General features: G+C 41.5%; 2 protein-coding genes across 2 annotated transcripts in view; both read right to left on the bottom strand.

The window, feature by feature from the left end:
* Positions 1-5,335: 5,335 nt before the first annotated feature.
* Magohb (mago homolog B, exon junction complex subunit) lies at positions 5,336-13,690 on the bottom strand. Its single transcript, XM_051173170.1, has 5 exons — positions 13,572-13,690; positions 10,403-10,461; positions 9,299-9,409; positions 6,587-6,669; positions 5,336-5,680 (listed from the first exon to the last, which is right to left on the bottom strand). The coding sequence occupies exons 1-5, from the start codon at positions 13,663-13,665 to the stop codon at positions 5,581-5,583; spliced, it is 447 nt and encodes a 148-aa protein (XP_051029127.1). The 5' UTR covers positions 13,666-13,690; the 3' UTR covers positions 5,336-5,580.
* A 5,393-nt stretch (positions 13,691-19,083) lies between these two features.
* Styk1 (serine/threonine/tyrosine kinase 1) overlaps positions 19,084-25,958 on the bottom strand; it is a 33,615-nt gene continuing 26,740 nt past the window's right edge. The window contains exons 7-10 of the mRNA XM_051173235.1: positions 24,013-24,227; positions 21,800-21,840; positions 21,084-21,180; positions 19,084-20,096 (exon numbers count right to left, since the gene is read on the bottom strand). Coding sequence (XP_051029192.1) covers positions 19,892-20,096; positions 21,084-21,180; positions 21,800-21,840; positions 24,013-24,227 — 558 coding nt within the window. The 3' untranslated portion in view covers positions 19,084-19,891. The remainder of the gene's footprint in view (positions 20,097-21,083; positions 21,181-21,799; positions 21,841-24,012; positions 24,228-25,958) is intronic.

Raw genomic sequence — 25,958 nt, forward strand, 5'->3', positions numbered from 1 at the left:
ATATCTGATATTTGGCCTCTGTGAATGGTCTTGACCCTCAAGGGGGTGAAGACCCACAGGTCGGAAACCACTGCTTTAAGGTGAAAGCTTACTTTTACATCAACAGGTCTTCGTTCTAAACTCTTGATGTGCACATTGCCAGTGAGAGCCTGCATTCTAACACAAGCTGAAGACTTTAGAAACTTCATTGGGATTGGAGGTATGGTTCAGAGAAGACCACAAGCAGCACAGCAAAATAGTAGCAATAACTAAATACAGTATTAGAGGAAGGAAGGGAAGGAAGACTATTTGATTTCTATAGTCTGTCTGTAGCCAGGAGCTAACCCTTGCCAGAATATGTTCAAAGCTCTCACTATACTTTCATTGGTTTTGTCATTTCCAAAATGCTAGCTTGTTTTTGTCAACTTAAATTATTCTTCAAATCAAGTGACAGAGGTTAATGGGGCACTGGGGGTGGGGAATGGCTGCAGAACAGAAGAGGAAGTGATGATGCAATGGCAAGCGTTACCCACACTTGACTATGCCTGAGGTGAGCTTCCTTCTCTCTTCCTTTGCTAGCCTCTAGCCAGCACTTAATCTTCATGCTCTGTCTTCATTTGCTCCCACCTCCAAAGTTTCCTCCTAACTGCATCCTGTTCTCACTACTGGGTTCATGGCCAGTTTCTATCTTACATTTTTCTTTGGTAGACATTAAAAAAAAAATTGAAATTGTTTTATTATTGTGTTTAAAAGGTGTTTGTGTGAATCTGAGCGCATATGTATCATGGATTCTATGTGAGTGTCAAAGGATAACTTTAGTGAGTTAGTTCTTTTCTTCAACCATGGATTCCAGGAATTAAATTCAGGTAGATCATTAGCCTTTATGTGCCCAGTACTTTAACCCACTGAGACATCTCACAGGTCCCCCTTTTTTGCTTTTTTGTTCTTAAACCTTAGTATCTCTGAGTCACTACTCAAGTCTGCCATTGTTGTGCACCAGAGGTCCAGATATTAACTCTTCTCAACAGTGTAAGCAAAGTTCCTTGGGTGCAGAACCAGTGTTTCCAGAATACCTCCCATAGTTACTTTTGTCTCTATACCCTAATCCTGGAGGACTCTATCTCTAGTCTTAATATCACACACACACACACACACACACACACAGAGAGAGAGAGAGAGAGAGAGAGAGAGAGAGAGAGAGAGAATATTAATTAAAGATGTGTTACAATTTGTTTTGCTACTGAAAATTTTTTAATGATGCAAAGATATGTTGCATTCTTTTATGTTACATTTGTTTAGCTCTGTGAAGCTATGTTATTTGCGTGTCTAAAACATCTGATTGGTCTAATAAAGAGATGAACAGCCAAAGTGAGGCAGGAGAAAGGATATATGGGGCTGGCAGGCAGGAAGAATAAGTAAGAGGAGCAAGAAAAAGAAGAGAGAGGACTCCAGAGGTCAGCCACACAACTACACAGCAGGCCGTGGAGTAAGAAGTAAAGAAAGAAGAAAGAAATGCAGAATACAAAAAGACAAAAGCCCAGAGGCAAAGGTAGATGGGATGGATGCTTTTAAGAAAAGGTGTCAAGAAACATGCCAAACTAAGGCCAGGCATTCAAAAGAAAGAATAAGCCTCCATGTGATTTATTTGGGAGCTGGGTGGTGGGTCCCCAGAAGAGCAAGACTAAAGAGTAAAAACCATCCAACAACATACACACACCACCATTAACAAGGAATGAATGAAAAGAGGTTTAAATAAGTTGTGCTTGGGGAGCAGCACTGGAGTGGAGAAGGTGGCAGACACTGTCCCAGTGCAGGCAGGCAGACGCTTGTGTTGCCTCAGCTTCCCAAAGGAAACACTGAAGTCAGCTGATTTACTTCAGGACACCTTGTAACTAACTCTGGACCTATAAATAAGGCCTTACTGAATACACACACTACAGACACAACGTGGGTTCAGAGGGCTTGCCACAACGCATGAGTTTGGTGCCTGGAGAGACAAGAGTGGAAACACCAACAAGCTCCTGTGACTTCGGGTAAGGCAGATCATTCATGGCCTTTGCACAAGCAGAAAAGAAGCGCCATTTTTCTCCCGGCTTGCTGTGAAGCTTCAGTAAGATACACAAATAGCGTTTTGTTTTGTTTGTTTGAGGCAAGGTCTCACTATGTAGTCCTGGCTGGCCTGGGTTTCACTATGTATGTCAGGTTTGCCTGGGACTATTTTGCCTGCCTCCCACGTACTGGGATTAGGGGTGTGAGCCACCAGGCCCAGCTTCACAAATAAAGTTCTCAATCATAATCTGGGGAATGAATGATAACTTTCATTCAACATTGTATTTAAAGTCCATAAAAGTCCTTACCATATAAATTTGAGCAAAACACTGCATATTAAAGAGTTCCTTTTTAATATGGAGAGTATGTCACCTGCTTCCTAGGATTGGAACAACTACAAAACTGCAATCAGGAATATGAAACACAAGATTTTAGATTTGAGGGCTGGAGAGATGGCTTGGCAGTTAAGAGCACTAACTGCTCTTCCAGAGGACCCAGGTTTAATTCCCAGCACCCACATGGCAGTTAACAACTGTCTGTAACTACAAGATCTGATCCCTGCACACAAACATTCATGCCATCAAAACAATGCACAAACAATAAAAATGAATTTTTCAAAAGCTCTTAGATTTCAAAATAACTTTTTTTAAAACGCTTTCTAGCCAGACACTTCTCTGAGACACAGGACAAGCTAGGTTTTCCCCCGTGTTTCCCCCGTGTCAAAGAGTGCAGGTATTTGGACGAACAAGATGAGGAGGCCACATGAGCCAAAGTGAGGGACCGAGAGATCTAGGGTAGTGAGCCACTACCGCTCTAGAAAACTCCAGATCAGGGGAGTTATGTCACGCACTGCCCACGGATATAATAAAGGTGCTTTTTATACTTAAGTCTGCTGAGAGGCAGCCCTCTTCACCAGGGCGGCTAAGCGAGTGCAGGCATGCTTCTTTGTGCTTTCCACATACTGCTTGCCTCCTCAGACATCACACAAAGTCTGTGTGCAAGAAGTCCCTATTTGTTTTGCTGGTTACTGTTACCAAAGCATGAACAGGGTGTGAGCTGCCCACCAGTGTGCTTGATAAGGGAGGGAAGCTAACAAAAGCTGAATGCACAATGGGATTTTTTTTTTTTTTTTTTTTTGGTTGAATATAGAGTCAAGAGGATGTCAAAAACTGTTAAGCCAAGGAGCTTCCTCTGAGCTCTGCACAACTAAGCTCTGACTTTCTAGAAAGCCCTAAGCTGATAATGAGCATAATTAGCAGCAGAAGGTGGAATCACTTCAGATTGGAATGGGCTGACACTCCCATTGGGGCTCTTTGACCAAAGTGCAGCACAAAATAGGAAGTACGGAACGTCACATGAAAATCTAATTAGAAAGGTGAAAAACTTAAATGTTTTGTTTTCTTGAATTTTTGTCTTCTAAATTCACTTTTGTGGGGACAAAAAGAAAACAAGAACAACAAAAGAAACCACAAAAACCACACATATACACTCATTTCCCTGGCTTCTTTGCTGTCAGAGCCTTTACTTGTGGAACCACGGCTGCCCGTCCTACTAAGGTTTAGACAGATACAATCTTAGTCACTTTCAGACCTTCTAGCGGGACCCTCAGACCTCAGTAATGTCATCATTTCACAGTTGCAAGCTGTTCCTCCTGCCCCAGTCTGAGGTGAGGGATGCCTGCAGTCACCACCAGCCCACCGGGAAGGATGGGCTGACTCACTGTCTTCAGTGAGAGGACGGATTGGCTGGTCCTGGCCAGCTTTACACCTCTTGCTATTTGTCTTAAGGTGGACCTTTTACAACTCTGAAGTATGGTAAACTTCACAGCTCTTAGGAAAACCAAGAGCTCTATTTTAAGATTTCCTGTGCCCTAAACCACCCCATGTGTCCTAGCATTTGCAATCACATCTGTTCCAAAACTCTGCATTATCGTACCCACTCACGTAGCCCTTGCTGAGTCACAAGCACTGAGACAGGGGACATGAGAGAGATGCTTCGGGAACTCCGTAGGAATGACAAAAAGGATAGGTAGAAGGGTTTCAGGTGGATGTTCAGGCTCTGTGTCACTCAGCGATAATAGCCACTTAAAGGTCATAAGAAAAACGGGGGCTAGAGAGATGGCCAAGAGCATGGGCTGCTCTTCCAGAGGACCAGAAATTTGGACCTGAGCACCCACATGGGGGTAATTCCGGTCCTAAGGAATCCAACAGCCTCTTCTGGCCTCTGCAGGCACAAGGCATACCTGTGGGTGCACAAACTTACACACAAGTGAACGTCCATAACAAACAAAAGATTTAAAAGTGAAACAGTTAAGTACTGACCCACAACTAAGTTTCATTTCAGTCCATGTTCTCTACACATCAGTTCAGAGAAGTAAGGCCACGTACACACTGAAGACTGGTCAGCCTCGCAGCTCCACTGCTCATCATCGGGGGAGTCTGTAAGTTCAGTTCATTTCTCCTAAAGCATTCTTTACAGACAGGGTTTCGTGTAGCCTACGCTAGTCTAGAACTGACTGTAACGCCAAAATAGGCATTGAGCTCCTGACCCATCAGGAGCTCCTAGCTGGGGTTTATGCTCAAGCCACCACGGTGGTATACACCTTTAGTCCTCAAACTCAGGAGACAGAGGCAGGCAGATCTGTGAGTCTGAGACCATCCAAAAGGAGGAAGAAGAGGACAGCAGCAGCAGTACTAGTAGAGATAACAAGAGATGAATGGTAGCAAGTTTGAAGGACCTGGGAAACATGAATGCCGTTTCCAGTAAGAGTCTGACAACAGGCATGAACACTATAGGTGGTTAAAACAAAATTTCATGTAACTTTGTAAAGCTTCAACTCAACTTCTACATGCACGTGCGCGCGCGCACACACGCACACACGCACACACACACAGAAGAATAAGGGCATAATAAAACAGGCCAAATGTGGGGTACTGACTATGCTCTTTCAACAACTTAGGAAAATATGTAAATGTGAAGTAGCCCAAGAAAGCTTATGATAATGTAAAAAAAAGAAAAAAAAATCTCAAACCTCTGTAAAAACCTCGGTGTCACAAAACTAAGTCCTATCAAGTATGGAAACAGAAGAGTTACTCTATGGTCCCTTCAGCAGCTGGGATTTGGCTATGGATTTCCAGATGAGCAGCCTCTGCTCTAAGCTCTACCAACCAGAACAACTTTTGATCCTTAAAGCAACAGACAGACAGACAGACAGACAGACAGACAGACACACACACACACACACACACACACACACACACACACACACACACCACTGACTCAACAACCAACCAACCGACTCCACATCCAGGCTTTGGTACATTTTATTAGAGCAAAATTTCAACAAAAAAGTGGCTTTTATTTACAGAATCAATTGCATATAGGGACTGTCTAGTCCACATGGACCCAAGAGAACCAAACCATTAAACCTGGTTTTTTTTTTCCCCACATATTGAGTTTATATACAAAAGTTTCACATTCATAAAAATCCCAAAATTGTCAATAAAAAAAAACCTTCCTTTAAATATATAAATAACCTCCAAAGTATTCGATTCAAATTGGCTTTATCTTGAAATGTAGTCCAATGAGACTGAACACTAAACATTTCAAGTCCTGCACCAAATAGTAAAATACACGGAGGCCTTCGGGATCCCTAAAAATAAAAACAATAAATAAATAAGAGTTACCTTCTGTTTCCTATGAAACATAATCTTATAAACTTCTGAAACAGACCAAACCATTTGTACCGATAAAGCTTATAAAATTCAGGGCAAAGGAAGATCTGTGGCAACTTAACAATTAGCACCTCCCTCCCCGTGGGAGGAACGCAGCTCACAGAGCGCTGAAGAGACACAGCATACACAGCCCACGTCCTCACCAACTGTAGCAATGTCTTCACAGATTAGAAACCCATGTTCTTCATCAACATGGGTGTGCAGCTACTACTGTGCACGCATTCCTTTCCCCTCTCTAATGCTTCTCTGAAGCACTTACTATGTGTGGGACACTGTTCTAACTAAAGACAAAGCAAGGTTCTTATGCAGCTCATACTCAAGTAAGTTATGATTTAGGGCGACATGAAGCAATGGAAGCAATATAGAGACATTTTGAGGGGAAGGAGCATGAAGAAATGACTCAGTGACTCAGGCCAACAAAGCTTAAATATATGCTGCAAAGAACCTGAGGACACAAAGGTGGCTCACACACATGCCTACTGTTTCTTTCAAGTGCTAAACCCAAGGGAAAGTATGATATAATATGGGCCCAATGAAGCTCATCAATGCAAACACTTCTTCCTTTACGTTTTGTGCCATTATAACCAGGCTTTTGAATACAAAATGACCAACAAAACTCAGGCATCATTACACACACTGCTGAACTGAGTATTTTGTGAAATACGTGGTTAACTTCTCCAACAGACAAGATAACAAGTGCTTACTTTTAAAAAAAAGCCCCAATGGCATCTGAATCCTAAATTGCCTGGCTAGCAGACCACAGTTCTGACACGAGCCTCACTAATGCGCTTTATCAGATCAGCCAAACACTTTAGTATACTTACTTTGATTGATTTACATCAATAAGAGAACCTATTTTTGATGTGGTAAAAGAAATGTGTTCATCCCCAATTACAATTTCAAGTTCCTGGAAACAAAAAGAACAGAGAAATGGTATCAACAAACAAAAAAAGTCTACCCCAGAAGATAGAAGATCCCAGTATTCATGCTACAGAGAAGTACAAACTTTCTAGAACCTAATAGAGGGGGAAAGGAATTTAATCTCAGCCAAGCATGGTGGCACATGCTTATAATCCCAGCACCCAGGAGGCAAGGCAGGAGGACTGTCTCAATTTCAGGGTCAGTCTGGGCTACAGAGAAAGTTCCAGACCAAGGAGACTCTCTCTGAAAAAAATTTAATCTGCTAGACCGAATTCTCTTAATAAAACCTCACTGAGGACACATGAGCACTGGCCTCAATTTCGGGACCAAGCCAGAACAGCTTCTCAGAGCCATCATAAAAAAGGGGCTCAGACAAAACAACCCACAAATGCTCCCTATGATGTTGGTAAATATGAGAGCTGTCTCTTTAAAGCATATGTTATAGAAATGATTATACAAATACAAACCCCTGTAAAATATCACAAAATGCATTTCCCTTTAGGTAAGTTTCTACAAATATATGACATTAACAATGGCTACCACTTTGGCACCTGCCACACATCAGGCCTGAATGCTGGGATTTTATATACACACACTCTCTGCAGTCCCTGAAACACCTTTACAAGGATACAGACTTCATTAGCCCTATTCCACAAATGTACAATCCTACACTCATAAAGCACAGAACATACAATGATATCAATAACCAGAGTAATGCAACCATAACAGTAATGTTCCTTTGGTCATATTAATATTATAAAATATTATGTAATGATATTATAGGGCAATCAAAACTGCCAATATAAAGGAGATAAAAATATACTTAAGTATATTTAAGTGTCGTACTTTTTATATTGGGTTTTAAAAATATAAGTTAACATTTATAAATGCAGTTATTTATAATGTATAAGTATGTATTCATGTTACTATAAAGGCTTATGTTTATATATTCTTGGGGAAAAATAATTATCTCTGGTGAATAAAAGTACTTGGCACTATATAAAGTTGAATAGAAGACAAAAAAAGTAATGTTCCCAGTTACGAGACTAATACTCTGAAATTCAATGAAAAGTAGAACTTATAAGACAATACAATGTAATGTGATGGTTCTAGTACATTATCATCATATAAATCTTATCTGGACTGCTTATCCAGAAATCAAAGGCTAATGAAGGGGCCACACTGAATTATCAAGCAGATGCTAAAAATGACAGGCTTAGCTATTCAATCAAAAGGCCGAACTGTACCCTTTGAGATACAGCAAATTGAGAATTAGCTAAGATTCTCTAATAATCACAAAAATCTTTGGTTTAATTAGCCAGTGGTAATTTCTGGAGCAGGCTGCTACCCCTCATGAGAACACATCACCAGTGCAGATACCGAGCACTGGCTCTGCCCAGAGGAAAAATGTTATTTCTAATGACACCTTCTCCAATCTGCAGTTATTTTTCTAAAACTGATGATCCAGAAATGAGATTACTAAGGCAAAAATAGGTGGAAAATATTTACATTTCCTGATGTATAATGCCATGTATAACACCCTCTAAAAGAAGTATATCAACTTATAAACACAGTCAGTCTAGATGTCATATCCTCGCTGTAGAGGAGGTTTAACAGTTCTAAAATATCTGGCTGTGTTGCAGACGCAGATACCAGTGACCTCTATGCTGACGGTGGCGTTACGAGGCCCCAGGTCCCCACACACAGACCGCTGCCACTCTCTCACTACCACGCCCTACACTGGGCTCTTGCCACAGAACAGTTGAGTTACTGCTACTTTCAGCAGGTATTAGATCTTTCTGACTTTTCTTCTGGTCAAATAAAGCAGCTGGTACAAAGTACAACCCTCAGAAACACACAAAAATGAAATTAAATGTTCCTTTCTCCCAGGCCTTGTATTTCATTTCTCCAAGAATTGAAAATACCCAATTCAGAAACCAAGCTGTCGCTATACGGAATGAAACTGGGCTTGCCGAGTTCTTCAAGAGCACTCTGAGAAACTTCAATTATTCTGAGGGGACTATAAGAGGCCAAAACAATGGTCTTGTTAAACAAAAAAACAAGCAAACAAACAAATCAACCAAGACTTTTTCTGGTGCATTCAAATACACAAATTCCCAAAGATAAAAATTTGGAAAAAGTGAATTGCTGCACTCAGTGATAAGAACTCTCAAACTTAACTAGCAATATTTACAATAGAAATATTTACATTAGAATTTACAATAGAAATAATTTACAATAATGGCTAATTTAGAATAAATAATTCATAACAGTGTCAAAATATCCTAACATTGGCTGGTCAGACCAGACAAAAGATGTAGAATACTGTCTAAATTTAGAGCTATGTGCTAACTCCTCTAGAAGTTGGAGGTAGCAGAGAAAAATCAAGCTAAGTAACAGCTGGGAGATGTAGCTTGGATGGAATATTTGCTTGCCTAGCACGTATGAATCTTGAGTTCAACTTCTAATACTACAAAAAAAAATTGTCAAAAAAAATGAATATTTAATGACTACATAATCAATGTTTCAATAAGAAACCAAGCTGGATGTATAAGACACAGTCATTGTATATCAACTCTGACTCTAGCCACTTAAAAGAATCATTAGGCACAGACCTGCCTGCCAACCCTGTCTGGAGGTGGCCACAAAGCATCGTCCTCTTTTGTAATTTCACTGTCGTCAATAATTCTCTTCAGTTCTTCCATTACACTCTTGTGAACATAGGCCTGAAAACCAATTACAGTAAAATCTTATAATGCCCATCTGTCTTCCCACAGGTTCAGCAAGATATAATAAAGGCAAGCTATAAACCCTAAATATTCCAACAGAATAGGAGCAAAACAAAAACAGAATTTGATTCCAAAGCTGCAGAATGAAAATTCATCCTCCTCACAATGTGTTTTTCTTCTCTCTTGTCCTTTAACACAGACCCTCGACTCTTCTCACCTCCAGCTGCTTTAAGACTCCAGTCTGAGGGTGTGACAGGAACAATCTGCTTGCTTGCAGTTAATGGAGCAGCATAAGGCTACAGAGTGAGGACACAACACAATCACACAGGAGCCACACGCTGAGCCCAGTCCACACTTCCAAGCCTCTTATTTAAAACTCACGCTTCACAAAATGAATTAAATTAAATGATGAGGTTATAAACATTCAGGTTGATTCTTTTGTTAAAAAAAAAAAAATGTTAAAATGAAAACCACCACATAGGTAAAGGCAGCCAAGACTAAAGACCTGAGTTCAATCCCTAGAATCTACATGGTAGGAAAAAACCAAAGTCTTGATTTCCACACATGCAGGCTATTACATGCGTGCGTACACACACACACACACACACACACACACACACACACACACACCACACACATACACCACACACATACACTAAAAAAACTTTTTAAAAATGCTATAATCATATGTAATTAAAAGAGAAACCTTTCCATTTAAAAATTGGTTTCTTCGTTGAAACAGAGCCTTTGAATAGCTTTTGTCAACACAGACAAGATAAATGAACAAAATAAAAAAACTCAGACATTTGAAAAGAACTTAGCCAGAGGCAGGTGGATCTTTGAGTACAAGGTCAGCCTTGTTCTACACTGCTCACAGGAGAACCAGGGTTACAAAGTGAGATCCCCATCTCAAAAGAGAAAGGGACAGAGCGAGAGAGAGAGAGAGAGAGAGAGAGAGAAAGAGAGAGAGAGAGTGCACATGCAGCTTACCTCTTTTCTGATCATCACATCGTTTTTATAATTGCTGTTGTTGGCATATCTAAGCTTTCCTGTACAGAGAGAAAGAACACCATGAGCAATTTTAAAGGGAAAGATAATTTCATATCCCACTTTTAGTAGTAAATATACTTTCCTTGTGTAAAATGAGTGATGAACACTTATTAACATAAAAGTGAGCTAGCAAACTTTAAAATGTTCCATAGCTTCAATGTCAGGTTTGTTAAGGCCTATTCTCGCCCCCTCCCCTTTCTGAGGCAAGATTCCACTGTGGCCAGGTCAGTGTCCTTGAACACACAGGGATCTATCTATCCACCTGCCTCTGTCTTCGTTCTAAGTGCTGGGATTAAAGCTGTTCATATCAAACAAGATTATTTTCTTAATCTAGCCCCTGAACTAAATGTGACTGACAAGGTACGAGTATTCTCTTCAAATGTGACATGTCGGTGCTTAAGGCAGCACTCACAACATTTCATCTGATCTCTAAAGGAATTCTAGCAGCACCTCTCACTTTCTCATCTATTCATGGGAGATAAACTCAAGTCAAGCAACTTGCTCAGGGTCACACAAGTCTCAAGAAATCTCCTCTGCTTCAACCCTGTCTCTATTATTCCAAAATATTCTCTTAGTTGCTTTCTTTCAAATTAGTGTATATGATTAAGATAAGGAAAAACTTTTTAAATTATAACTAGGCAGCATACAGATTATATAAACTGCCAGTTTGCTGGCTGATTTATTTCAAACCATCTGTCATGACCTCTGAAGCCCCCAGTGTGTGTTCCTGCATGGGCCATGGCTCAGATACAGCTGTGACGGTTTTGTCATCTGCTAAAATGATAGGTTACCATACTGGGGTGTACCCGCAGGGACTGTGAATCCCATGAGTCATTGTTTCTCATGGGAGTGGGACGATTTGGTGGCAAAGGTGCATGAGAACCAACCCATACATTAAAATGTCCCTGATAAGCATTCGGTCTTAATTTGTGTGACTCAGGGTGGTAAGGACAAGCCACATGGCATCCACAGGCAAGGGACTAAGGACAGAATTACAAAAGAAATAAGTAAAAATCAAATCAAATGAAAAACATAAGATAAAAACATACCACCACAATCACAAAAAAAAAAAAGTAATTTTGCTCCAAACAAATTATGGAGAACAAAGGTAAAGTTATTAAGTTTCTAAACAACTGCAGGATGAGTTCCTTGACTTCTTAAATGCTTGATTCTCTACTTTCCTTTCCAAAGAACCTCGCCCGAAACATGTACACAGCACTTAGTTAAAATCTATAGTCATATGATTAGATAAATGTCTTTTTGTCTCAACTTCCACCTTTAGCTTTGGCACTTAAGTACTGCCCAGTGCACAATGTACATTTCTGCCCATGTGGCAGGAACGCAGAGCTGTCCAGAGACAGAACTGCCTTACACTACATGGGAGGGGCTTCCACAAACCACTCGTGTCTGGCTTTTCACTTCCCCAAAAGATAAGAAAGTTTCTTTATCTCAAGTGTCTCATCTTCTAGGAGAAGCTTTTTTTCTTTCTTTCTTCCTTTCATTCTTTCTTTCTTTCTTTTTCTTTTTGGTTTCGGGTTTTTTGTTTTGTTTTAGCTTGGTTTACTGTATTTTATTTTTTGTGTTTTGTTTGTAACAGGAAGGATTTCTCTGTGTTGCCCTGGCTGGCCTAGAACTCAAAGAGCTCAACCTACCTATGCCTCTGCCTCTCAAGTGCTGGGATTAAAAGCATAAGACACCATTATCTGTCTTCAAGGAAGCTTTTGTTTGTTTTTCTTTTTGCAAGGTCTGATCATTTACTTATTACTCTTAAAGACTTAGTCTTTACTGGACTCAGATTTAAAAGTAGAGGCTCTCAGCAAGGACAGCGTATGTCTCTTGGAAATTTATTCCTGGTGGGGCTTTTTTTTTTTTTTTGGAGGGGAAGTTATTTTTGTTTTGTTTTTGTTTCCTTTTTTTTTCAGGGGTTGGAGGTGTGTGTGTTTGTTTGTTTTGGCTTCCTTCATTCTCTAGGCCAAGTGTTTAGTATATCCTGCAGCTTCTTAGTGTGTCATTTCTTCAGAACAATAAGCCGGAGTTGACAATCTTGGGTGCTTTGGTCCTAAACTTCTTACCTTCTTTAAGAACTTTCTGACAAAATACTGGTAGATATTGCCTTCCTCAGAGAGACTGAAAATCTTTAGGATTCTGCTAGCTCTCAGTCCAAAAAAGGGATACCCCCCCTTTTTCTTTCTTTCTTTCTTTATTTTTTTTTTTTTTTTTTTTTTTTACAATAACCAATTTGAAGACAACCAGATTGGCATGCACAACGTTTCTACTCGGTATACAGCAAGTATGCCCCTTACTCAACAGCAGGCACACTCTGCAGAGGGTCAAGAAACCTTATGTCCTGGCAAAACCCACCAAGGACTGGGACCACACAACTAACTCTCCTCCCTCTTTACCCGAGCAACAGAGCTACCTCCGCGGCCTTTGCCTGTCTTAGAGAGCACAGAGCTTGTGTTCACTGCCCACTTTAACGTGGTCTGACAGCCGGTGGCTGGGGTAGGAGATCCTCAGCTTCTTTTTAGCAGGGCTGACTACCTAGGAGGCAATTCGAAAAGAGCTTCTAGGAAGCTTTCCTTTACTGCCTTACCTCCTGACCGCCATCCATCCACGTACCTTGATAAAAGATGGCATTCCAATGCCAACACACTTCACACTCCTGTTTACACAGGGGCTTCCTCCCCTAGAAAGCGGCCTTAACACACTGACTAGGCCAAAAGGTCACCCAAAGACTGCAGGCATCTGGAGTACCACTTGGGAACACTCCATTCTAGGTTTCCGATTTTCGCTCTGTTCGACTTTTCTGATGGCGGCCGGATCCGCTTTTCTGGATAACTTCACAGCCATGTTTTCCCTCACAAGAACACCCAGGCCTGCTACAGGCGCAAGCTGGAAAGAAGCCGGCCAAGCCCTCCTGGGGGACTGGGGCGTGGTCACACACCTGCCACGCCAGCACCGCGGAGGCTGAAGCTGGAGGATCGGGAGTTCGAAGGCAGCCTGGACTAAACAACGAGGCGAGCGGGGCGCAAAACGAAACGCGTAGAGACCCACCCACCCCACCCACCCGCGGCGGCTCGCCCTCCCTCGCCGCCGCTCCGCCGCTCACCGTCCGGCCGAAACTCGAACTCCAGAAACTCGTGCCCAAACTTGCCCTTGTGCCCGACGTAGTAGCGCAGGTAGAAATCACTGGCCAAGGACATGTCTGCTGCCGCCAAAGCCCCCCGCGGCACCGCCAGGCCAACGTGCCGCCGGCGCGGGGCAGTGACGTCACGGCGGCGCGGGCGAAGGGCGTCACGGCGGGACGCGCTGGGGGCCGCAGCTTCGCGCTGGAGCGGCTTTGCTGAGCTCGCGAGCGCGTTGACCTCTTTTGGGGAAAGGGCTTTTCTATGCGTTGCTTTTCCCTTTTTTAATTGCGTGACGATTTCATACGCGGACCTGACGGATGCTAGTCACTTCCTCCTCGTCTCCCTGTCGCATCCCTTCTCCCGCCGGACCACTCTTCCCAATAAATCCTCCTGTGCTTTGACGCCTTACTTGTGTCTGGGTTGGGTGGGGGCGCTCACCGAGTTTAATAAGCGTTGCTCGCGTGAGCACGATGGCGGCTAAAGCCCCCGGATTTCATTAGGGGATTCTGTGTTGTGGCGTAACCTCCTATGCCACCTGTCCCCACCCCCTGCCCCCGCCCCTTCTGCCCGCAGTGTTCCTGCTTGCACTGTGAGGATTCGGGCATTACGCTGGCCTGCCCCTGTCACTTGGCAGAATGCACTCAGGCAGTGCCCTGGTCAGCCCAGGTGCGAAGGACCCCTTTGAAAGAGGCCCCGCCCACCCAAGCTCTTTTTCCCCGCTCCCTGTCCCGCTCTTCCCCTGGGGCAGACAGGACGTTTCCTGCCTCCCTCCTCTCTTCCGTCCTCTCTATCTCTTTTCTCTTTCCTTCCCCCACTTTCCTTTTCTAATTTCACTTAAGCTCTGCCTCGCTCACCCTCGCTTGCCTTGGAATCCACCAAGGTTCCCCGCATTATCATAACATGCACTCTCTTGTGAAGTGTACCCTGTTACCCTCATCACTCCATTTCTTGAACCAATCCCCAGGCCCCTTTCTGGTTTAATAACCAACACCCACAAGCAAATAACTACACACATGCGCAAGTTAAGATCCACATTCAAGAGTGAATGGGTTGTTTGTCGTTAATACTTAACGGTTACTACCCCTTACTTCCTATAATAATTTCCAGATTCGTCCTTTTTCCTTCAGATTTCATTATATCTTAGTAATAAACAAATAGCTTTGCTTTTCTTTAATGGGCTTGGAAGGGATATTCGTAAGCCGCTTTTACTTTCTGGTTGCCCAGTGGTGTGGGTGTGGCTTTTCTGGGTTTTGAACCTAAGGTTGACAAGCTGTACTTTTTGTGGGTATCTCTGATCTCCAATCACATTGTAAAGTGGGGTGTGACTTTACTTCCTGTAACCGGTGAGGTGAATAGAGTCTTCCTGAATCCTAACAGAAACCTTTGCACAATGTTTCACCGTTGCCCACTAGCCAACAGCCTAAAATAAGACTAAGAGAGCAAACAAAGAAAGATTTAAAAAAATAAAATTTTAAGAAGGCAAACAACGTAAAATGAATCGCTCTAGTGGGGAGTTTGATGTTCACACAGCACATGAAATTGAAAAGCCCAGACTGTCATCATGGAAAAGTTTTTCATAGTAGAACTTATGAGTCACTTCATTCAATAAGGATTAATAGTTAGTAGCCTGTTTATTTAGGGGTGGGGGGGTGCTAGGCCACAATTCTCAACAGTTTAAATTGGAAAAGTAAGGAGCTCTTTGGTGTGAGATGGTATTGAAGAGCACAAAATGACAGTGAACTTGCACACACACAGTACACATTTCAAATCCTGATCACCTGTCTGTTACCAACACTGAGTCACCTATCAGGTGACTGATTGTCCTTTGTAGTAATCCTGGGAAAGTACAATCTCAACAGGGTCACTGCCTTATTATGTCTCCACCTGTTTGATAGTTAACTAACTAGATACACAGTAATCAACTCTGCCAAACACAGAACTGAGAAAATTAAACATGGATATGATGTGCTCTGAAATCCATACAGCATGAGTTTTAACAAGTATTTCCCATGTGCCAGAACAGATGGGCTTCACTAACACAGCAATAGAGCTATTTGCACCTTCAGGCTGTAAAGAATGCAAACATGCAAAGCAAACATCAGCACAGGGAAGCAATTAGTATTACATATAGTGTACATACCATAAAGCATCCAGTAACTCCCCATAAAAGCAAGTGATGTTATATTATAGGTGGAGCCAGAAATTTATTAAAACAGGTGTATTGAAGAAGACTTATAAAGGCTGTGATATTTAAATTGGCTCTTTGATGAGAAAATTCTGTGACTGCCCTGCAGTACAGACAAGCATTTCAGGCAAGGATGACCAGTTAGGTGGAGTCCTGTGAATGTGTGTAATTGGAGAAAGCCAAAAGACACAGTTTCTACACTTGAAATCACTAACTGGAATGTAGGGTTCAAGAAAGTGGAATGATTTTTAAGGCAAGTTGGGGCAGATTCTCTTTGGTCACTATTTTTTGTTTTGTTTTGTTTTTCAAGACAGTGTTTCTTTGTGTAACCCTGGTTGTCCTGGAACTCATTTTATAGACAGACCAGGCTGGCCTTGAACTCAACAGCGGTCTACCTGCCTCTGCCTCCCAAATGCTGGGACTAAAGGTGTGCACCACCACCATCCAGCCTCTTTGGTCATCTTAATAGTTACGTAATTGTTAGAAAAATTTACTCACTCTCATAGTAGGGTGGTAGGCTGCTATTTAGGGAGATACATTAGAAGCATAAATCACCACACCTTACAACCATACAACTAGGATGACTCACCAAACCTTGCCCAGGTTTGAGGAGCTTTCTAGGATGAGAGACTTTCAGTTTTAAATTCTAGAAGGGCCTGAATTCTTACAAGAACAATTTACAGAAACTTAAGCACGCTGTTTTATAACATCTGTGAAAATATCAGTTATAATCCTTTCCACTGAATTCTACAGAGAGACTCCTTCAGTGGCCTTAATGTCCTGTAGAAACCTACATGTTTTTAGAAAACTGTCTTTACCTAACTCTTTACATTATAAATCAAGATAGTACCAAAGTAGTACCTTTGCACTGTGATCGGTATTAAGAAGTAACAGAGTACTGTGTCTTCTCCTCTCAGATGGTAGACACCAGGGATGTAAGGATGTGTTGTGTCTACTGAGGTCTTAAGTACTGCTAGTAAGACTGGGGAAACCCAATTCTTAATTTTAATTAACTTACATTAACATTTAACTATCACAGATGGCTAGTGTTTCTCATGTTGGTTAGCATAGTTAAGTAAGAGTTTCAGGCTGGGCAGTAGTGGCACAGGCCTTTAATCCCAGCATTCAGAAGGCAGAAGCAGGCAGCTCTTTGTGAGTTCTAGGCTACCCTGGTCTACAGAGTGAGTTCCAGGATAACAAGGCCTACACATAAAAACCCTGCCCAAAGGGAAAAAAAAAAAAAAGTTTCCAAGTTTCCAATATCCTTAATCGGACTGGAAGCAGTGAACTTTTTTTTTGTTTGTTTGTTTGTTTGTTTTTTGTTTTTTTCCCTTCTGTTACTCTAGATTCCAAATTAGGGTGTAATTACATTATCACCATTTCCTTGTGAAAATAAATGCTTTTATCGCCCACATAAAACTAAAGGACTGTTTCTGCCTTTGCCAACTCTGTGATCAGCTTCACAACACCTTGTGAAATCATTTTGAAGTAGGAAACAAACATTCACAACTGCAACGGAGGTGAGGTTTGATGATTCAATGTACAATATCTGTTGATAATTATCTTGCAATCAAGTGCCTTTTCAATCATGTTATTCTTTCATTTCTAATTGTATTATGTTTTGTTTTTGTTTTTTAATTGAGTCAGGGTTTCATGCACCCCAGCTGGCCTTAAACTCACCTATGTAACCTATCTGGTCTTAAACTCCTTACCAAGTATTGGTATAACAAGTGTGTACCACACACCTGCCTGTTTTAGGAGTGGTTCTTCCTTAGAGTTGTTAATGTCTTAAATGCTCTTCTGGTTTTTTATGCTTATAGGATTCTCTTCTTTTGAACTCTTTTTATGTCTCCTCTGCCCACGTATATCTTTTTGTCTATGGAAAGTGACCAAATCATTCCCTCTTTCAATTTTCAGAAACACTCTTTAACCGTACCATGATTCACACTACAGGTAATAGGCTTATGCTTTCATTTTGGATAAGTAATTTTGATTGGCTTTATATATTTATATACCCAAATGTCAGAGCATAATCCTTTAGGAAAATGAATCTATGTGCAATAACAGCCTGAAGTCTAATATATCATTCTAAAGTTAGTACATTTTAAGACGGAAAAGCCAAAGTGTGCTGTTGTATTTCTGCCCATATCCACCCTTTGTCTTTTATTCCATCATTGATTTTCCTATGGATTTTAGCATTGTCTTTTTCCACTAGTTATCAATGCTTCTCAAATAAATCCCCATCATGCTGAAACACCAAACACCTCTGTACCGCTGGTTATCAGGCAGGACAATTGATTACCATGATATGATAGACTTAATTGCGTTATTAGGTCTGGAACAGCTGGGAGGAAAAGCTGTTGCTGGATATTTGATTCCACTGTGTAAAGATAGGTCCCTGCGGTTGGTTTAATGAAAAGCTAAGCAGCCAGTAGCTAGGCAGGGATACTAGGAGAGACTTGCAGGCAAAGAGAGGAACTGGGGGTGAATTAAGGCATGCAAAGGAGATGCCAGGAGACACAGAAAACGCAGGATAGGAGGAACATGATATAACAGATAAATAAAAATAGGTTAAGCTATAAGAGCTACTTAAAAATAAGCCTAAGTTAAGGCCAAGCTTTCATAATTAGTAATAAGTCTCTGTGTTGAGAGCTGGCTGGTGGGACAGAGAAAACATGGTACAGCAAACATGCATCAGTATCATATGATTTAAACACACAGCATAACTTTTAACTTAAATTCAAACAAGCACATCCTACTAAGGACCATAGGCTATCTGTGGCCTTCTATGTTTTTGTTCTATGTGTTTAAAAAAAACGAAAAGGATGAAAAGAAATGTTCTGAGTTATGGAGGGAAAAGAAACTAGTATTTATTGAGGACATATAATATGCCATGTATTGTACAAATATATATTCTCAGTGACCCTCACACCACCCTGTGAGGTAGAAAAGTCTTCTCATTTTATACATAAAGAATCTCATTTTTGCACAATGTAGATTCTTTAATTTTCCTATCAAAATTAATTTCTACTTGTTTTATGTTTACTCCCTATTGTAGATATTGCAGTAACTATACATCAGGAAAAGCTACTTCTAGTCAATAAATACTAATTTAATGAATTGTTTCACAGTATTTCAATGGATGGTTGAAAATTAGAAGCTACCACCCATCTCAAATTACTTCTTTTATGGCATCTGCTAATGACAGCCTGGATTACTAACTCATTCTCCTTGCTTAGTTTCCTTGCTTCCTCCTACTCCTCTCTCTCTCTCTCTCTCTCTCTCTCTCTCTCTCTCTCTCTCTCTCTCTCACACACACACACACACACACACACACACACACACTTCTAACTTTGGTTCTTTAGATTTATTCTCCTTCATCTATCGGGACTAGCTAGCAAATGTGATGAACAACATTCTTAACCATGAAATGACTCCTATTTCTAATTAAACATAGTTTCAGACAGGGTCCACCTGTCTCAGAATTCAGTAAAAAAAAAAAAAAAATCCAATCTATAGTCAAGGAAAAACTCGGTATTTTTTCTTATGATTTTTCTCTAATTCTTCATGAAGGGACCAGGACTGAACAACTTTTACATCCTCTCAATGTAGAAGATACAAGATCTCTTCTTGAAGGAGAAAAGATCTCTTCTTGATTTACCTTATACTTCTCAGGAAAAGGAACCTTGAATTTTCTTTCTCAAGAATCCCTGTGTTGGGTTCCTATTCATTTGTACCATCTGATTTAATAATACTCTATAATATTTATATTAAAACACCTTTTTAGTAGTAAACCCGCCTGGGGTGGGTGGGGCCAGCCCTTTTGCCATATCCCCAACAATCATAGCAGATATTTAAATCTCCTTTAGAATGACACTGTCTGGCACTTGTACCCAGGCCCTTGGGACTGGGAAGCAGACAGACTGATGATGAGTCTTAGTTCAAAAGTACATGATGTGTAGAGGTAGAGCCTCATCCAGCAGCATTTCATATTTCTAGGAAAATGTGGGATCCATATGTTTTTTCTCCCTTTGTGTCCCATAGACATTTCCTTCCCTCTGTTCTTGGAGGAACACATATAGGCAAGCACATATAGGCACTTGCCCCAGGGCATCTTCAAAGGACAGTGTAGCTGTAGGAAAGGCTCTCTGCACTGATGCCAGCCACATCTGCATACAGTTCAGGCACCACTAACTCTGGCACTTGCAGCACGGCCTGGTCATTTGCAGATCTAGAGGCAGCTTCTAGGCGCAAGCGCAGCTCTCCAGGTAAGGGACGACGGTTCTCACTCCAGTGCCAGCAGCATTTCATGATGTTATACCTGAGATGGGAACGGCAGAGGCAAGGTGAAAGGAACATAATTCCTTTTCAACAACAAAATAGAAGTCTCAGCTCTTTGGTCTTTCTGCCCTGTCTCTCACTGTATTCCTAGACAGTGGTACTCTAGCATTCTCTTTATATCAAGTCTCTCAACGTCCTTTCAGCATGATTGCTTTTTACAATAGAAAGCTGGGGACTTCAGACTACAAAGTGACAGAAGAGCTCTGCCGTTTCCACCATGCAATGCAATATGGTAACAGGCCTGGGAGGAAATTGTCTGTTACCTTATTGCACCGCATGGTGGAAAAGATAGTTCAAACATAAGATGATTAACAACCCATCCATCAGTGTTGGGTTCTTTAAGGCCAGGCACTTTGTCTGAATGCTGCTTGTGAAAGCAAAAATTGGAATCCTCAGTGGTTGGCTGAAAATTGTATTTGAGGATGTTTATCACACACACACACACACACACACACAGATGTGTGTGATATATATAATGTATATGACATATTTATGGCTTGAACCTGAACTGTCCCCCAGGGGTCCATGTTTTAAGTGCTTGACTCCACAGCTTGTGGCACCAGGGGAAGCCTTTGAAAGGTGTAGCCATCTTAATTCCTGCCTTTTTTTTTTTTTCTGCCTGCCTGTCCACAAGCATGTGAACAAGCTGTCTGTGTACTCTAACATCCATAGACTGAGTACTGAGCTCTGCCTTCCCCGCCATAATGGGACTGTGAGGCAAGGTCAACCTTTCTTCCCTAAAGCAGTTCCCCTTGGGTAATTTGTCACAGCAATTAGAAAAGTGGCCAATACAGTTGTTGAGCAGAACTATTTTTGTTTTGCCTCGTGCTTCATTTAAGGCTGTGCCTTAGCAAATAAGGGCAACCAACCATCATCTGAGGCAGGCACACTTTGAAAAGAGTGTAGTTAACAGGGACCAAAACATGACTCGGAATTACAGAAACTCGAGCCTTTCAGAGCCACTTACATGGCATGTGTGCAGCTGCTGGGTCTCTTCATGATTTTCCCTCTCTGAAGATACTGTAGAATGCTAGTGGGAGGGATTTCCGGGTATGGTGGCGCCCCTGTTGATATGAAAAACACGAGAGCAGCTCTAACTAGGAGGTGAAAATAGCTCCAATACCCATTGACCTGAGACAGTAGTGGCCTTTAAACCATAGTCACGGGGAAATGCGGTGTGCTGTATACTTGCTTCCTGATGATTGTGTAAGAATGCAGTGGATTTCAGAAAAGCTGTTTTGGAGAAGAAAGGTAATATTAGGAGTTCCTGAGTTTTAAGGAAAGTAACAAAGCATAGCGAAAGAGGGAACAAGACCTGCCTTCCACTCTCCATGACACAGAAGGGGCTACAGCTTCTAAATTGAATGGATCAATAAGCTGGAATAAAACATTCTTATGTTTATATAAGATGGCTATGGGAGTTATCCTTTGGGTTTGAAGACATTTCGCAGAGTGGGTATGGTTTGGGGGAAAGGAAGGGTTAAAAGGAGAACTAAAGAAAGTTAAGGACAGTCTAGGAGAGGGAGCGAGAAGAAAAGGACCATCATTCTAATAGGCTTTGGAAGGAAAGAGGCTCAGAGTCCATGTCAACCCAGTGCAATCTGGCCTGGCCTGAAAACATGTCCTCAAAGGCCATAACATCCACCCTCCAAATAAGCAAGCTTGTCTGGAAGTCATCCTTACCTAGAGTCACCATCTCATAAAGCAGGACCCCAAAGGACCAGCTGTAAAAGAAACAAAGCCATCCATTTACTTTATACCTTTGTCTTTACAAAAGAAAGTTTACTTTAACATCAGCAAGGAAATGAAGGAGTCGAGGAGAGCTGGAGTATTTTAAAAAGGCAAAGTAACAGTTATGAGAGAGCATTCCTGCCCATGTCCCTCAGAATCTCATCTCTTTGAGGACTGAGTCTGTGCCCCTTCTTCACAACACATGTTTGCTGGTGTTATCAGCACATGAGTGTGCAATCACAAATCCACTCACTGAAACAGAACATTCCCCTTTTCCTTTTCCAGCTTTCCCTTCCCTCTGTGCTCAAAGTCCAGCCTCTACTCAGCCCAAAGCAAAGATGGGTTCTTCATTTAACCATGGCTTTCTGGGTGGATTTTTACTCAAACCTAGAAAAAGTACTAGTAAACCTTAGACATTTGAACAGGGAATTTGGCTAATCAATATGACGTGAGAGGTACATACATCACTATTGATACCGTCATTAAATGAATGGATTTTATAGAAAAATTCCCCACAGTCTGTTGAAAAGCAGGTATCAGTGATACACCCATGGAAGCATCCTACTGGCTCATTGCCCTGGTGTTTAAATCCCTGCCACCTTCTGTGATATGAACACCAAGGAAGGCATTCTGCCTCAAATTTGTGTGCCTGTTCAAACAGCTGATATATGTGATTTCCAAAGATCAATTTCAGTTCTTTGCAACCTTGATTATACAGACTGTATATGGAATTATAGTCAAGGGATCATCTAAATGGTATAGATGCTACTTACATGTTTGCATAAGATGTATCTTTAAAAATAAGTTGAATCTTTTAAAACTAGTCCATAAGAGTAAGCTGCTTAAAAGAGAATGTGCTAGACTAGTATTACATACCTGTAGTCCCAACACTTGAGAGGCTGATGAAGGAAAGGGAGCGAGAAGAAAAGGAACCATCATTCTAGTAGGCTTTGGAAGGAAAGAGGCTCAGAGTCCATGTCAACCCAGTGCAATCTGGCCTGGCCTGAAAACATGTCCTCAAAGGCCATAACATCCACCCTCCTTCATCTATACAATTTTTGTAAAAGATCATTCACTAAAATTAACCTGAAGTGGGGGTGGAATTGAGACAGGGTTTTTCTATATATCCCTGGCTATCCTGGAACTCCTTGTGTAGAAAAGGCTAAGTTTGAGGTCACAGAAGTCTGACAGCCTCTGCATCCCATGTGCTGCAATTAAAAGCATGCACCACCACACCCGCCTCATTTTTATTTTGTTTTAAGGACAGTCTCCCTGTATAGCCAGACTGTCCTCAAACTAGTGTATAGATGAGTTAATAGTAAAAAAAAAAAAAAAAACCATGAGGGAGGAAACAATAGACGTCTCATTGTTTCACAAATAATTTCAGGTCTCTCACTATATTTAGAACCATCTCAAAGCGACTTCTAGTCATTAGCCATCATTACTGCTGCTGTTCAGAGGAGCAATACAGCTCATATCTGGGCTTTGTGGCATGTATGTGTGACCCCTGCACTTGGGAGCTTAAGACAAAAGGATCATGCTGTATTTGCATGTTCAAGACCCATCACAGAATGTAGGTTTTTCTCCTTCAAAAGTTTGGTAAGCAAATACGCATGCAAAAGTTTTCACATAAGAAGTGGTTTGGGGGTGGAGAGATGGCCTAGTGATGAAGAGCACTGACTGCTCCTTCAGGGGGCCTGAGTTCAGCTCCCAGAACATGTGTGTTGGCTCACAGCCTCCTGTAACTCCAGTTGTGAAGATCTGACACTCTCTTTCGGCTACCAAGAGCTATTGTACATACACGGTGAACATAATTAAGTGAATATTTTTTTTAAGGTGACTTGACACATTATAAACGTTTTATTTCAAATCCTTCATTTCCTGACTCTTAAGTGAAACCATGACCTAAAAGTTAATGCAAGGCTGCTACAGTAAGTCCCCCAACATTGATTTGAGTAATATTTTCACTTGTTTCTTTCCTAATAAATCTGCTAATCTAATTCACAAGAACTACATACAGGAAAAAGCATTTTTTTTTTTTTTTAACAAAGGAAAGCAGATGACAAACGTTTTCACTTGAGAGTATGTCTGATTTCAAGTGCAGACATGGTTGACTGCGGGAAACACCAGACCTCAAAGACCAGAAATGAAAGAGCGGAACATACACATCTCCTCTGATGCTTGCGGGTCTCAGGAGAAGCCGTTCTGGAGCAAGCCACTTGAGAGGGACAGCACTGGTGCGAGCAGAGGAGATGGCTCCTTGGGTATGGACTTCATAAGCCAGGCCCAATCGGCAGAGTTTAACAGTCAGGTCACTTTGGATCAGGATGTTCCTGGCGGCTACATCCCCATGAAACAGGTTCTTATTCTGCAAGAATTCCTATCAGCAGATGATCAAAGGTAATCAGCATTCTGCAGGTCAAAGTTCACAAATAAGACAGTCTTGGGTGGCCTTCAAAAGACAAGAACCTTCTCTGCTCCAAACATTCTCGTGAGTCAATGAGACCATTTCCAAAGCAGGATAGGGGATTAGACCTCTACACCGTATGTATGTATGTTTAGGGTTACCAAACTCGGTGAATGATCCAAATGGCACTAACACAGGATTTCACTCCAGTGCTAAGGATGGCTCCTGTTACTTCATGTGTTGCAGCTGTACCACACACCCATCCTAACACTGCACTTGGAAAGCATAATGCATGAGCTGTGTCAAGCCTAGCCCCTCCTCACTCCTGATCATACTTTCCCTTCAGATGGAACTCGGGTCGCTTCTGGAACAGAGAGCAAAGAATACAGAAAAGCTGAGTGCTGTGTCATAAATGTATACAAACGTTCAAGTCATCTCACTCTGTCCTTTGAACTAGATGAAGTTAAGGAAGTATCGTAAGGCAAATCCAAAGGAAGACAGAAGGCCACACGCCCATTAGGTGACTATGACCATAAGCCAGTCCCTTAACCCTGGAAGTGCTGCAACTGGAGCAGGGCTCCAGATCAAAATTCTCTGAGCACTTGTAAGAATAAACTCTAAGACTTTTTAGCACAGATTTACTAGATTTACATCTAGAAAGAGAGAGGTAGTGACTTGTAGTACAGAGAATCAAAGGATTGCAGTGTAGCTAGAAAGGCGGGTGACAATCACAAAGGCAGGTAATGTCTGCTGGATCACCTCCTCTGGCATGAAGCCACTCAAGCTGTGTGTGACCGAAAGCCAGAGATCTGGGGCTCTGATTACCAAACACTGACAGCAAAAGGAAATGTAGAGGGTTAAAGTGAAAGTTCCCACTCACTGATGAAGAAGGAGACCACACCTAGCAGTCTGCTGTCGCATGGGAGTTTTTAGAACAAAGAGATTAATTGTGATGAGCAGAATTAAGGAACATATAAAATGATCATCCTATAATAAGAAGAACCGAAGAATGTACTAAATTTAAATCATGACGGGTGACTACAAAAAAAACATAGCCTTGCCTGGTAACAGGCGATGCAAGTGCCTGACAGACGCACCAGTTTGACCAGTACACCCTTGCAGGATAGACAGCTCCGCGCTTATGATTCAGGAGGCAAAGTGGGCTGAAGCTACTAGTTTAGCAAGGCTATGGCTACATCCTCCAAGAAGGGCAGATAACTGCTGTGTGATGGCTTCTCTCCCCATCCAATGGGAGTTCCAACCAGAGCTACTTCTCCTTTCTCGTATCACCTCCTTTTTACTCCTCTTTTCCTAATTTCATTTAAATGCCTGGTGGGCCAAGCACGCAGCTCCTTCTGTGTAGAAGGCATGAGTTCAATTCCCCATACTATTACCCTTTAGACCCTCATCCATTTCACATATTGTGGTAGCAAAATTCAACAAAGTTGAACAACAGAGCCTTGATTTTTCTTTCATAGAAAATATCCATTTGAAATACATCCAAATAATTTCTCAGCCATAGCTGTATAAAATTCCTGAGTAATTTTGATAAAGATATTTTTTTTCTGAAACCCTAAATTCTTTGAGCCTCTTTAATTTGGTTTAAAATGAACAGTTGGACTTTCCTGTTCTTATCTTTCTCTTCCCCTCGTTCCTTATTCTTTGGAGTTTATTATATGTGTGTATATACACACATGCATATTT

Source organism: Phodopus roborovskii, unplaced genomic scaffold, assembly GCF_943737965.1.
Source record: "Phodopus roborovskii unplaced genomic scaffold, PHOROB, whole genome shotgun sequence".
NCBI lineage: Eukaryota > Metazoa > Chordata > Mammalia > Rodentia > Cricetidae > Phodopus > Phodopus roborovskii.

Coding starts and splice junctions, on each gene's coding strand:
- Magohb (XM_051173170.1), bottom strand. CDS start 13,665: ATGTCCTTGGCCAGTGATTTCTACCTGCGCTACTACGTCGGGCACAAG. Junction 9,410..10,402: donor ATGTGATGATCAGAAAAGAG/GTAAGCTGCATG, acceptor ATTGGTTTTCAG/GCCTATGTTCACAAGAGTGT. Junction 6,670..9,298: donor CAGACAGGGTTGGCAGGCAG/GTCTGTGCCTAA, acceptor TTTTGTTTCCAG/GAACTTGAAATTGTAATTGG.